The sequence below is a fragment of the Boleophthalmus pectinirostris genome, unplaced genomic scaffold (genome assembly GCF_026225935.1).
Source record: "Boleophthalmus pectinirostris isolate CB_2022bp ecotype Guang Dong unplaced genomic scaffold, ASM2622593v1 HiC_scaffold_12, whole genome shotgun sequence".
NCBI classification, from domain to species: Eukaryota; Metazoa; Chordata; class Actinopteri; order Gobiiformes; family Gobiidae; genus Boleophthalmus; species Boleophthalmus pectinirostris.
The window spans coordinates 35,680,303-35,693,370 of record NW_026571018.1 but is presented as its reverse complement, the minus strand read 5'-3'; the positions used below and the strand labels follow the sequence as shown (position 1 = coordinate 35,693,370).

At 40.8% G+C, this 13,068-nt stretch overlaps 1 protein-coding gene across 7 annotated transcripts in view; it reads left to right on the top strand.

Moving 5' to 3' along the window:
- Positions 1 to 13,068, top strand: part of tcf7 (transcription factor 7) — a 139,360-nt gene that overhangs the window by 113,542 nt on the left and 12,750 nt on the right. For 3 of the 7 annotated variants that reach the window (XM_055148341.1, XM_055148339.1, XM_055148343.1), the window contains 5 exons: positions 70 to 232; positions 1,188 to 1,295; positions 1,625 to 1,663; positions 3,742 to 3,790; positions 7,705 to 7,777. In XM_055148341.1, coding sequence (XP_055004316.1) covers positions 70 to 232; positions 1,188 to 1,295; positions 1,625 to 1,663; positions 3,742 to 3,790; positions 7,705 to 7,777 — 432 coding nt within the window. The remainder of the gene's footprint in view (positions 1 to 69; positions 233 to 1,187; positions 1,296 to 1,624; positions 1,664 to 3,741; positions 3,791 to 7,704; positions 7,778 to 13,068) is intronic. The other 4 variants (XM_055148342.1, XM_055148340.1, XM_055148344.1 and 1 more) reach the window with 2 other exon arrangements.

Here is a 13,068-nt window from a genome sequence, read left to right as displayed (position 1 = left end):
TGCTGCTTTAAGTGTGTCTAATGTGTGTGTGTGTGTGTGTGTGTGTGTGTGTTGTTTGTGTGTGAGCAGGAAGCCTCAGGTGGAGGTGAAGAGGGAGAAGGAGCCGAAGAAGCCTGTGATAAAGAAACCTCTGAACGCCTTTATGCTCTACATGAAGGAGATGAGGGCCAAGGTGATCGCAGAGTGCACCCTGAAGGAGAGCGCCGCCATCAACCAGATACTCGGCCGCAGGGTGAGCTCCAGTCCTCATCCAGTCCTGGTTTAGTCCTGGTTTAGTCCTGGTTTAGTTCTAGTGTAGTATACAGACAGACTATGCCTCATGTGAAAGCTCAGAACCTCCAGAGCTGCACTAGCGCTGATTCATGACTGATGCAGGTGCTGGGGTTTAGGTCATTTTGGTTTAAACCGACTGGATTTCAGACTCATTTTGCTTTCTGACTTTGTAAATGTTTATTGCTAAAAATATGCATTTTTTTTCCTATGAGTGGCATCACCTTTGTAGAGATCTTACCTGTAACTTGACCTAGTGACATCACCTTCTTGTCTCCTTTTTAATGCCCTTTTGTGGAACATTCCTCATAAGCAGTAACTTCTGTGTAGAGACAAGAATCTGGGTGAACTGGGGTATTTAGTTGATAAGATGAAATACATGATGAAATGTTTGTAAGCACTTTTTTTTTCCCTTTTTTTCTTTTGGTTCCACCTTGTGATGTCATGAAGTGGTAGTTTTTATGTGAACAGCTCCTTTTACCTTTTGTTTATAGTAGAGAGCTGCAATTCCAGGGTAGAAATTATCCAAATAATTCTAGTGAAGGTGTGTGAAGTTTAAAAAAAAAAACAAAAACAGTGGAGCACTTCCTGTATCACCATATGACATCACAAGGTGGAACAGGGTGTTTTTTGTTAGAGAGAAGAACCCTAAATCTGCAGGGTTTGTGTCTTAAACATGTGTGAATGAAACAAAACACAAGTTCGGGTCTGTTTTTGAGTAGGGAACAATATAACAGATCAGAAAATAACATAATATGACTTTTTATGTGGAACATTCCTCATAAGCAGTAACTTCTGTGTAGAGACAAGAATCTGGGTGAACTGGGGTATTTAGTTGATAAGATGAAATACTTGATGAAATGTTTGTAATGATGTGTTTAAATGCTGGTGTAAATAAACAGTGTTTGTTGTTCCAGTGGCACGCGCTGACCCGTGAGGAGCAGGCCAAATATTATGAACTGGCCCGAAAGGAGAGACAGCTCCACATGCAGCTGTACCCCACCTGGTCCGCACGCGACAACTACGTGAGTCACAACACTCTTTACTACACACTGTCTATATGACCACTATATATATGACCAGGACATGCACTATGTATGTGACTGGAACATGCTATTGTCAGGCTAAAACCCATGATTTACACGGGAGAGTTTGACTTTTACACAGGGAAATAACATGTGACTCTAACATGAGCTGTTTTGAACCTCCTGCTACACACATGGGTGTCAGAAAGTTTAGAGTACTGAACAGTGTCATGAACAGATGAGTGTTTGTTGTGTGTGCGTGACATAGTGAATAGGACATGCTTCTAAAAGTCTTTGTGAGGATCAGCTGTACTGTGTTTTGTGTGCAGGAGGCAGGCCATAGCGAGGGCGGTAGATGGGCGGATGGGGTAGGAACCTTCTTATGTCTCTGTGCACCACACTGCATGGCCCAGGGGATTATGGGGATTCTCTGCAAATGCATGCACCTTCTGGTCCTGGTCTAGCCCTGGCATAGACTGTAGATAGAAATGGACAGATCTAACCTGCTAGCGAGTGAGCATGGGCGCGCTTCCGGCTCCATCCACTCTCATTCACTTTCTGTTGAAAAATGGTGGCCCCTGTCTTTGTAACTGCTGCTGTGAGCCGCGTCATTCTGACCTTTAAATGATGATTTAAACTCGCTCGACATGATCCCGAGGGTTTTATTTCACTATCTTTCCTTAAATCAGAATATGAACATTAATAACAGACAAATCAGAAGTCTTCTTTACCTGAGGTCACTCTGGAAGTGTTAGTGCATGTGTAGTTCAACAGGTTTGATTGACAGATGGGCCTCGATTGGCTTCATTTGATTGGAGCTGACGTCTTAGTCTCTCAGTTCACTTCTGTATACAGTGAGCTATCTGGACTTGGTCTGGTCCTGGTTTAGTCCTGATTTAGTCCTGGTTTAGTCCTGGTTTAGTCCTGGTTTAGTCCCGGTCTGGCCCTGTGCATGTGCTGGTTGTGTCACAGAGGCATAAATGAGGTTTACTAAACTAACAGGAGCAAATGCATGGCTGCCTCACTGCTAACACTGCTACAGCACACACACACAACACACACACACACACACACACACACACACAACACACACACACACACACACACAGACACACACAGCAGGTGTATGACTTGATTGTCTGAGAAAATATAAGTTTATAGAGCAGTAATTATTAGAGAAACAGTCAACATGTTATCCTTGTATTTTAATTCCAGCAGTGTGAAATAGCTGCAGTGTGGAGATATTTTTGGGGCCCAGTATTGACTGACAGAATACAGGTGATAAAAGCTTTAAGAGAGGAATCCCCCAGTACACAACAGAACCAAGTCTGTCTGAATACATTTCTGAACAGAGAGAGGTGAAGAGAGGAGACAGAGGGGCTCTGCTAACCACAGAGACAATGTGCAGAGGCTCAGAGCTGTTTTTAACCAAACCACTTCCTCTAAATCTCACCTCCATCAACAACAACAACAGCAGCAGCAGCAACAACATGTGTGGAGGAGATTCTCTGCACATATTTGGACTAATCCAGCGCTGGGTGAAACTTACTTACTACTTACAATAATGAAATTACTTTATGGTGTAGTACATTTCTATGAAAATTTTACACTTGTGCACAGAATAGTTCTTAGTTACTTATGTTACTCATTGCTATCAGTCGATCAATCAGTCTCACTGTATTTGTCGTGGAGGAGCAGTTTAAGCACATCAAGCAGTGAAATACAATAAAATACAATAATAATAGAAAAGATCAAGCAAAAGTTTCAGTGCAGCTCAACAGACAGAGTCATCAGATCCAGTGTCAGGGCAGTTTGAGGAGAGTAGGTAGTGCTGGATTAGTCCTGAGTTATTCCTGGATTAGTCCTGGTGTAATCTTGGTTTAGTCCTGTTTTATTCCTGTTTTAATCCCTGTTTTACCTGGGTTAGTCCTGGGTTAGTCCTGGGTTAGTCCTGGATTAGTCCTGGGTTAGTCCTGGGTTAGTCCTGGGTTAGTCCTGGGTCTCTGGTGTAGTGTTGGATTTTGGGGTCCACAAACACAAAGTAAAGAAAAGCATGCATGATCTCACTGTATTTGTCCCAGAGGAGCAGTTTAAGCAGTGAAACACAGTAAAATAAAATAATAATAAAAAAGATCAAACAAAAGTTTCAGTGCAGGGTCATCAGATCCTGTGTCAGGGCAGTTTGAGGAGAGTAACAGCCCTCAGGACAAAAGTGTTCTTCATGTGTGTCCTGCAGCATCACAGCAGTGTCCAGCCGGTGTGATGACTCATGTGTTATTTAAATATCTTTCATAAAATATAAAAGAACACATCTGATTCATTTATACAATATAAAGTAATCCCAAAGTAATAACTACATAGTGTAATATATTTTTATTTCAACAAATAAACAGTACATGTACTTCTGTAATAAATAAAATATTAAAATAAATGTATTTTGTTTCAGGGCAAGAAGAAGAGGAGAAAAAGGGAGAAGACACAGGACTCCACTGCAGGTAAAACCCAAACACACAGACTGATGTTGTTATTATAATGAATTTCAATTCAACATTCAAATTCAACAGAATTGGTCCTGAACAAATTCACCAGAATCAGGGCATCTGACACAGCGCGGGCATGTTAGGAGAAGAAATATACGGTAGTTTGGGTACATTTTGCGTTGGCGTTATAACGTCGTTCGTGCAGGATGCGCTTTATGTCAAACCAAACCCGCCCACTCAATTTTCCATTCACCCAAATTTATATAAAAAGATTTTATTCACTTAATGTTATGAGAAAGTTACACACATCACCATTAAGGTTCTGCGTTATATTTTTAACATGTATTTGAGCAAAATGTGTCTTGCTCCAGTGCAGAGATATTATATAAGTAAATCTTGAGGTCAAAATAAGTCGTACTGTCGGCATCTAAATAAAACGCCTGTACTTAAAAAGAGTAAAAATTAAGCAAGTAAAAAAGTATTATGCAGAGATTTTTTTAGAGCAATTAAAGAATAAAATGTTAAAGTAAATTAAAATTTAATTTAAAAAGATAGCTGACTCTCTAACAGACTCAAACAGTTGATTTCTTAATTTTTCGAGCAGTTTTTTGTGTATTAGTTTGCTAAAAGTTGGGACATTAACTCAATTTAAATGTACTTAAAAAAAATAATAAAGTCACCGCCGTTTCAGCAGCTCTCAAACTAAAAGAAATGTAAATCTTTTTTTCTTTTCGGTCCAGATAAAAAATTTACAGATACCATACTCAAATGTACTAAAGTAAAAGTAAAAAGTAATGTAAAATGTACTTAAGTATAGTAAAGTACAGAACCCTAAAATTTGTTCTTAAGGATTCTAATTTTACTTTTGTACTTTGTTACCTTCCACCAATGAAAATTAGTTTTGGTAAAATAAATTTTTGTTGCTGTAATACACTGCAAAAAACAAAATCTAGTCAAGTTAAGTTAAGGTGACTGGAATTAATAAAGTTTGATCACGACTTGAGTAAATTTCACTTGACAAGTAAAATGATCTGCCTGTGGAATAAGACTTTTGTAATTAAAATATGAAAAATCTTGCTACACTTAAAGTAAGAAAAACAACATTTTTTTGGACTGAAAATAAAAAACAAAATTGAATGTCGCTTGAATTAAGAAAAACACACTTATTCCATTGGCAGATAATTTTGCTGTCAGGTTGAATTTACTCAAATAAAGTAAAATGTTCTTTCAAAATTTCAAAAGTTATTTTAATTTAGCTAGATATTGTTTTTTTTTGTTTTTTTCCAGTGTACGTTAAGTTCTAGGGTTTAGTCACTTATATAAACATTCAGGTTCAACATTTGTGGATATTTTGTGAGAAAGTGCAACGTTATTGAGCATTTTTAGTGCGATAATCAGGAAGTGCGCAGTAGCATGCTAGTTGTTAGCTTTACCATCACTGCAAAACTCCTCTTTAGTTTCTTAAAGTTATGAAAAGCTCTTATAAACTCATCTGACATCTGAAACAGAAAAGAGACAAACTAAAAATATAATTCAATTTATATGTGAAGGAATATAAAAAAATAAAAAAATAAATTGTAACATGATTAAAATACCTTAAATATTATTAAAAAAAACACATACATATTGTGGAATTGCAGCTTTTGTTGAAGTTTTAAGCAGGAGCTGAATCTTCACATTCAGTTTGAGTTCAGAGTATTTCAGTGGATATAAAAGTTTTGTTTAATCGTGAGTTTGAACTTTATAACAGATAAAACTGACTTCAGAACGCACTTAAAGCTTGGGCTGTCAGGGTTTGGCTTTTCAATGAAACTGCATCGCAAAGTGAAATCATAAAAGAAGAATTTGACCTGATAAAAGCCTTGATCTGACGGGACCGAAAACACCGTATGAAAAAGTTCTCTCGTCAAAAACAGTTACACTTTCACCTCAAAAGATCTGGAACTTTGTCTTAAATTTACAAAAATAGTTGGCTGTTTTCATCAGATTCAAATGGATTTATTACGACAATTGACACTTTTGTAGGATGTTCTGAATGCGTAAGGTAAGTGAGGAAAAACTTTGGACCATTGCAAACTGTTTCAAATGATCTAGTTCTGATTTTTATGTTTTTAAGACGGTAAAAATCACGTTAAGCGCATTTAAGTTACAATAAAAGTTTTCAAAGTCACCAATTTAAAAAAAATTAAAAAAAATAAAACAGAAATAAGAAAATGTATTTAAACCGTCTTTGACTTTAAACTGACTAACCAGATTATTTTTCCTCTGTTAACACTTTGCTGTCTGTGATTTCCACTGTTTTGATTTTAAAGGTCGTGTTACGCTATTTTCTGATCTATGTTCTGATTGTTTCCTCATCACAAACAGACCTGGACTTGTGTTTTGATTCATTCACACATGTTTAACACACAAACTCAACAGATTCAGGCTAAGTTCATTTCTCAGACTGAAAAGACTCCGTTACACCTTGTGATGTCATGTGGTAATACTCCACATGTGTCCACTGTGTTTTTAAACTCCACACACCTTCACTAGAATCATTTGGATGATTTCAGCCCTTGAATTGCCAATATTTGCTGAATTAAAGGTAAAAACAGCTGTTAACTTGAAAACTACCACTTCATGACATCTCAAAGTGGAGCAGAGCATTTTGAGCTTTGGAAATGTAAGTAAGTAAATAATTCAGTTCAATTCAAAAAGTTTATAAAGTGTTTAAAATTGAGATTATGATCTCACTCTCAATCTTCTAAATTAAATAATAATAGAAGAAAAGGAAAAGTCCAGAGTTCTTCTTTGGGGAGATGCAGATTGCTTCCTGGCAGCCTGGTGGTTGAAGCTCTTAGTGAGTCTGGTGGTGCAGGAACAGAGGCTCCTGTAAGCGAGACAGACTTTATTTATAGATCATCTTTCACAGATAAAAAGGGATTACAGACGCAGTCAACCAAATGCTTGTCTAAAAAGCAGCTTGAGATGCTTCTTAAAAGTGTCAGTAGAGTCTGTCTCACGAAGGGCCGGGGGCAGGACATTCCTGCTGTGGACTTGGGGGCCTGAAAGAACTGGTCCGTCTGTCAGAGGCCCTGACCTGAGGACCGGAGGGTGTGACCTGAGGCGTAGAGGCGCAGTAAGTCACTCATGTACTGGGGCCTGTCAAGATTTTAAAATCAACACAGAACTCAACAGGAAGCCAGTGCAGTGAAAATAAAGATACAGATAAACAGCGGGGCGCCAGTGGCAAAAAAACTGTTGTTGTGTCCTTAGGCAAGACACTTCATCCACATTGCCTTGTAAGAAAGTGGAGTGTGAGTGTTGGTGGAGGTTGCAGGGGTCAGTGGTGCAGATTGGCAGCCTTGCTTCCATCAGTCTGTCCCAGGGCAGCTGTGGCTTCAGTAGTTTACCCTCACTGAGCGCGGAGAGAATAAAGACTGAACTGTAAAGTGTCTTTGAGTGACTAGAATATAAATATAATATAATATAAATGCAACGGTGAAATAAAGATAAAGATGTAGACAGACTAATAAAAAAGAATTATTCAAACATGTGTGAATGAAACAAAACACAACTCCAGGTCTGTTTTTGTAATATAGAACCTTTAAACTAAACTCTCTGACTCTGAATGTTTCTAACCTGTTTAATTCTTAACACTTATTTTTTTCTCTTCTGTGCATGCTCCCTCTCTCCTCCTCTCTGTTCCTCCTCTCCTCCTCCCTGTCCTTCTCCCCTCTGCACCTCTCCTCCCCTCTCCGTCTCTCTCTTCACACCCCCTCCCTCTCTCTGCCCCTTTCCCTCTTTTTCTCTGTCCTTCTCTTTCTCCCTCTTATTTGTCTCTCTCTCTCTTGCTCTCTTTCCCCTTGTTTCCTCTCCACAATTTCTCCTCTTTACCCCCCTCTCTCCTTCTCTCTCCCCTCTCTCTCTCTCTATCCCTCGCTCAGACCCCGGCTCTCCAAAGAAGTGTCGCGCTCGCTTCGGTCTGAACCAGCAGACCGACTGGTGTGGGCCCTGCAGGTCTGTGCTCTCTGTCCTCCTCTCTCCCTCCATCTCTCCCTGCCTCCACCTCTCTCTTCTTCCCTCTCTCTTCTTCCACCTCTCTCTTCCTCCATATCTCTCTCTCTCTCTCGCCCTCCATCTCCCTCCATCTCTGCCTTCCTCTACCTCTCTCACACTTGCTTTGTCTCTCTCTCCCTCCTCCTCTCTCTTTCCCTCCATCTCTATCTCTCCTCTCTCTCTCCATCCATCCACCTCTGTCTCTCCCTCATCTCTCCATCTCTCTCCCTGTCTCTCTTTCTCTACATCACACTGCCTCATATCTCTTCATCAAGCTCTTATATTCTTCTAACTTAAAGCTGCACAGTGTCCACTTTTCTATTGAAGAGTCTACTACCTGCTTGTCTCCATGGAGATGTTATTGCTTTGCCTGAAAAGTTTCATAGTACGGCATTAAACGTATCTGTTCCCATGGAGACAAGCAGATGCGACGTCACCGGGCCAAATAACCAGCCGTAGGCGACTGAAGTATTTCTGAGCAGTCGATACTTTTGCAGCTCATGTCATCAACGTTTCCTGAGGGGTGTGATGCTAACCGAGGGCACTGCTCTGTCTGAGGCTTTATTAGACGTTAATCTGAGTTTTATTTGAACACAATCTGACCAGAAACAGCTGACTTCACTGGACTACAACGGATGATACAGATGTGCATTAGGCAACAGTTTTTCAGTTTGTCACTCTCACCTTTTTGTCGAAAATCAAACTCCTAAACAGAACCATGAATTCTAGGATGGTCCAATTTTATTTTATTTTTTTTTTAGATTCTAGATTAGAACCCTGCATTTGGTTCCAAATCTGGCCAAAATATTTGGGTCAGAATTTTATGCAAGCTATTCACTATTTAGAGTAGGGCTGTGCAAAAATATTGAAATATCGATATATCGTATCATTTAATGTGATGATACAGTATCGATATTGTGGGCTGCTGTATCGATATATCACCAAGAGTATTTTTTTAGTTTATTTTACTAAATTATTTTGTTAAAGCTACAGTTTTGTTGTTTGTTTAGTGGAAGGAAACTCGTTTATGAGACACATTTGACATTTTCACTGTTTTGATGATTAAAATGTTTGTGTTTCATATTTACTTTGCACAAGACGTGATTTAACAAAGACTTTTAGTATCACGGCCATGATTTAGCCTTTATTTTTTATTGAACTGTATTGACTCGATTTGAAATATATCGTATCGAATCAAAAGCTCACTGTATCGAGATATGTATCGTATCATGGCCTATGCATCGAGGTATGTATTGTATTGGCAACTTCTTAATGATATCCAGCCCTAATTTAGAGGTTGCTCAAGTTAAGGTAAAGGGCAGCCCTGGCAGAGTCCAACATGCACCGGGAACAGGTCTGTCTTACTGCCGGCAATGCGAACACAGCTCTTTCTCCAGTCATACAGGGACCGGACAGGGAGCGGACAGCCCTTAGCAAAGGGCCCCGGACCCCGTACTCCCAGAGCATCCCCGACAGGACACCACGAGGGACACGGTCAAATGCCAGATCCAGATTCACAAAGCACATGTGGACTGTGCAGACTCCCATGAACCCTCGAGCACCAGATAGAGAGTGTGGATTGGTCCAATGTTCCACAGCCAGGACAAAAACCACACTGCTCCTCCTGGATCTGAGGTTCGACTATCCAGATTCTCCTCTCCAGTTCCCTGGCATAGACCTTACCAGGAAGGCTGAGAAGTGTGATTCCCCTGTAGTTGGAACACACTCAACACACTTGCAAATTGCCCTATAGGGCTTTGGGTTTTTTCGGAAGGTTCAATGCGTGTCCTAAAAAGAAGCACAGGAGATGGAGAATTCCGAGAGAACAGGCCACTTTATTTCAGCATTTCCATTGAGAGAGATTCAAGTTGATTACCAAGTACAACTGCCACCCCGGAACGACGTCTCTGACCAACTCAAGATCAGGGGTAGCTTTATACTACATCTTGACAAAACATTAACTTGTTGATTTAGCATATACAGCAAGAAAATGAACAATACTGCTGACCCAGTGCACCTTATCATGGGTGGAAACATGCCACGGGGTCCACATATGTCAGTTTTTCTGCTTCGTGGCATCTCAAAGTACAGAAAAAACATGTTATATAGACCTATAGATAGTCATACGTGTTTTCCACCCTGTTGTCATTCCAAAGTCCATAATATTAGGTGAATTAGCATGACCAACACATAATATTTCCCACAGGGCCTATACCATAACATAACGAACCAAATAATAAGGCATGTTCAAATGATTTGTCATTTTAGTCTGGAAACACAAACTCAAACTTGCATAAAAATAGCTTGGAAAGTACATAAAAGCTGCTTAGAAAGTCTAACAATCACTGTGGCTTTGTTGGCGTCACTAAAGATGTGCAGTAGAAATTGTTTCTGATCTTCACTCTTTGTTTGACTACAGTTAAAATCTTCAATAAGCTTCACCTCCTTTCAGCAACATCATTGACACTTTCCTGGAATGCACAATTTTAGCAGCTTCTGAAAGTCTGCATCATCAGCCCAGATCACATCAAGAAGAGTTTCAAATAAACACATGATTCTGGTGGTGAATATGAAGGCGTGTCCCTTCATAATCTGCTTGATTAAGGGCATCACGCTGCTTTGGTGGAACCTCTGAACGCTCCTTTTTAATAATATTGTGAACCATCAGCTTCTTCTGTTCTTTGTCACACTGGAGTAAAGAATGCCAGGCCAAACATTTCTCCACTCAAGTACTAAAGATTTCGGCCCAAAGCTGTTCACGTGTTTTCTTCACCACTGAATTTAAGGAAAACCAGCTTCTTAAGGAAAACCAAATTATCTCCAGGAGCTTCAAAACTTCATGCAGAAACTTCATGCAGCTTGAGCAACCTCTAAAACATCTCCTTTTTCTTCCAAATTTCTTCCTAAATCATCTTTTGGAAGCTAAAACCTAATGCAGGGTTCTAATCGAGGTGATCTGAAACTTTATTTTTTGCTTTGATAGATCACCCTAATGAACGCTCGTATTGATCACAGGCTTCTGTTTTTTCTTGAGTTTTCAGAATATCTTCGAGCTTTTTTGGCTGTGTTTGCAATTGTGTCGCCATGGTAACTCCTAAACATTCCACCACGAGATAAACATGTGGAACACCCCCAGCGTGGTATCACTGCACAAGCATCAATCAAACAGCTGTAATTGAATAGCTTAATGTCATACTGTGGAAAATTCTCCCAACCAGAAAAGCTACATGGAGCAATAAAAAAAAAAAAAAAAAGTGTGTGAAAGTGATTTCCAAAAAGCACACACGCTGCAAAAGCCACACATGTAGCAGTGCATGGCAAAGAGAAGTGGTTGTGGTGTGCAGCCTGACGTCATGGAACTGTAACCTCACCAAATCTGACTTCGCCAGAACAAAGATGGAGGTTTGTGTTGTTATGGGGCCCGTTATCTAAACCACAGCCAAAAAAGGGAACCCGAACCCCTGCTCTGCGTTGGCCGCCTCCCTCTGCCTCGATCGTGTGTCATATTAATCTCTCAACTGACGACAATCACGTCTTCGCGGTTGAATAATGCCACCACATCCTGAAGCGATTGTCAGCAACTCATTTCACTTTAGTTTATTTATAAAGGCTGGGAAGATATTGAACTTTGTGCCAGTTTTTGTTTCATGTGGATCGGTTCAGTAATTACAGAGAAATTAACCATAAACCAGGTCAATAAATTTGCATTAAACACTAAATTCCACCTGAGGATTCTGCTCAGATTGAACTACAGAGGTGTGGGCGTGGTACGCGGGGGTACGCCGTCCACCCACTTCTCCCGATGTGAGATATTAAAAAAATGACAAATATAAAATAGCTACAACTTAAATGTCAAACCGGAGCTATTGGAAACGGTGAAAACAACCTGCATACACTCATGATATCTGCACTACTGTCCTATAACGACCTGCCACATGAGGGACCAGGACTGAACCAGAACTAAACCAGGACTGAGTGTTGGGCGCAGAAATCCACGTCCCAAAAGCAAAAGCAAAAGCAAAGGCCCGATCGTGCTTTGCAGAGACCATGCTCCGCGGGCTTTCTCTCTCGCTCTCAAGTCCTGGTTTAGACCTGGTTTAGACCTGATTTAGACCTGATTTAGCTCTGGTTCAGTCCTAGTTTAGACCTGGTGTAGTCCTGGTTTAGACCTGGTGTAGTCCTGGTTTAGACCTGGTTTAGACCTGGTTTAGACCTGGTGTAGTCCTGGTTTAGACCTGGTTTAGACCTGGTGTAGTCCTGGTTTAGACCTGGTGTAGTCCTGGTTTAGACCTGGTGTAGACCTGGTTTAGACCTGGTGTAGTCCTGGTTTAGACCTGGTGTAGTCCTGGTTTAGACCTGGTTTAGTCCTGGTTTAGACCTGGTGTAGTCCTGGTTTTAGACCTGGTTTAGACCTGGTTTAGTAGTCCTGGTTTAGACCTGGTTTAGACCTGGTTTAGACCTGGTTTAGACCTGGTTTGACCTGGTGTAGTCCTGGTAGTCCTGGTTTAGTCCTGGTGTAGTCCTGGTTTAGACCTGGTGTAGTCCTGGTTTAGACCTGGTTTAGACCTGGTGTAGTCCTGGTTTAGACCTGGTTTAGACCTGGTTTAGACCTGGTGTAGTCCTGGTGTAGTCCTGGTTTAGACTGGTGTAGTCCTGGTTTAGACCTGTGTTAGACCTGGTGTAGTCCTGGTGGTTAGTCCTGGTTTAGACCTGGTTTCCTGGTTTAGACCTGGTGTAGTCCTGGTTTAGACCTGGTGTAGTCCTGGTTTACCTGGTTCAGACCTGGTTTAGACCTGGTTTAGACCTGTTTTAGACCTGGTTTAGTGCTGGTTTAGACCTGGTGTAGTCCTGGTTTAGACCTGGTGTAGTCCTGGTTTAGACCTGGTTTAGACCTGGTGTAGTCCTGGTTTAGACCTGGTTTAGACCTGGTTTAGACCTGGTTTAGACCTGGTGTAGTCCTGGTTTAGACCTGGTTTAGACCTGGTGTAGTCCTGGTTTAGACCTGGTTTAGACCTGGTGTAGTCCTGGTTTAGACCTGGTGTAGTCCTGGTTTAGACCTGGTTTAGACCTGGTGTAGTCCTGGTAGTCCTGGTTTAGACCTGGTGTAGTCCTGGTTTAGACCTGATGTAGTCCTGGTTTAGACCTGGTGTAGTCCTGGTTAGTCCTGGTTTAGACCTGGTGTAGTCCTGGTTTAGACCTGGTTTAGACCTGGTGTAGTCTGGTTTAGACCCTGGTTTAGACCTGGTGACCTG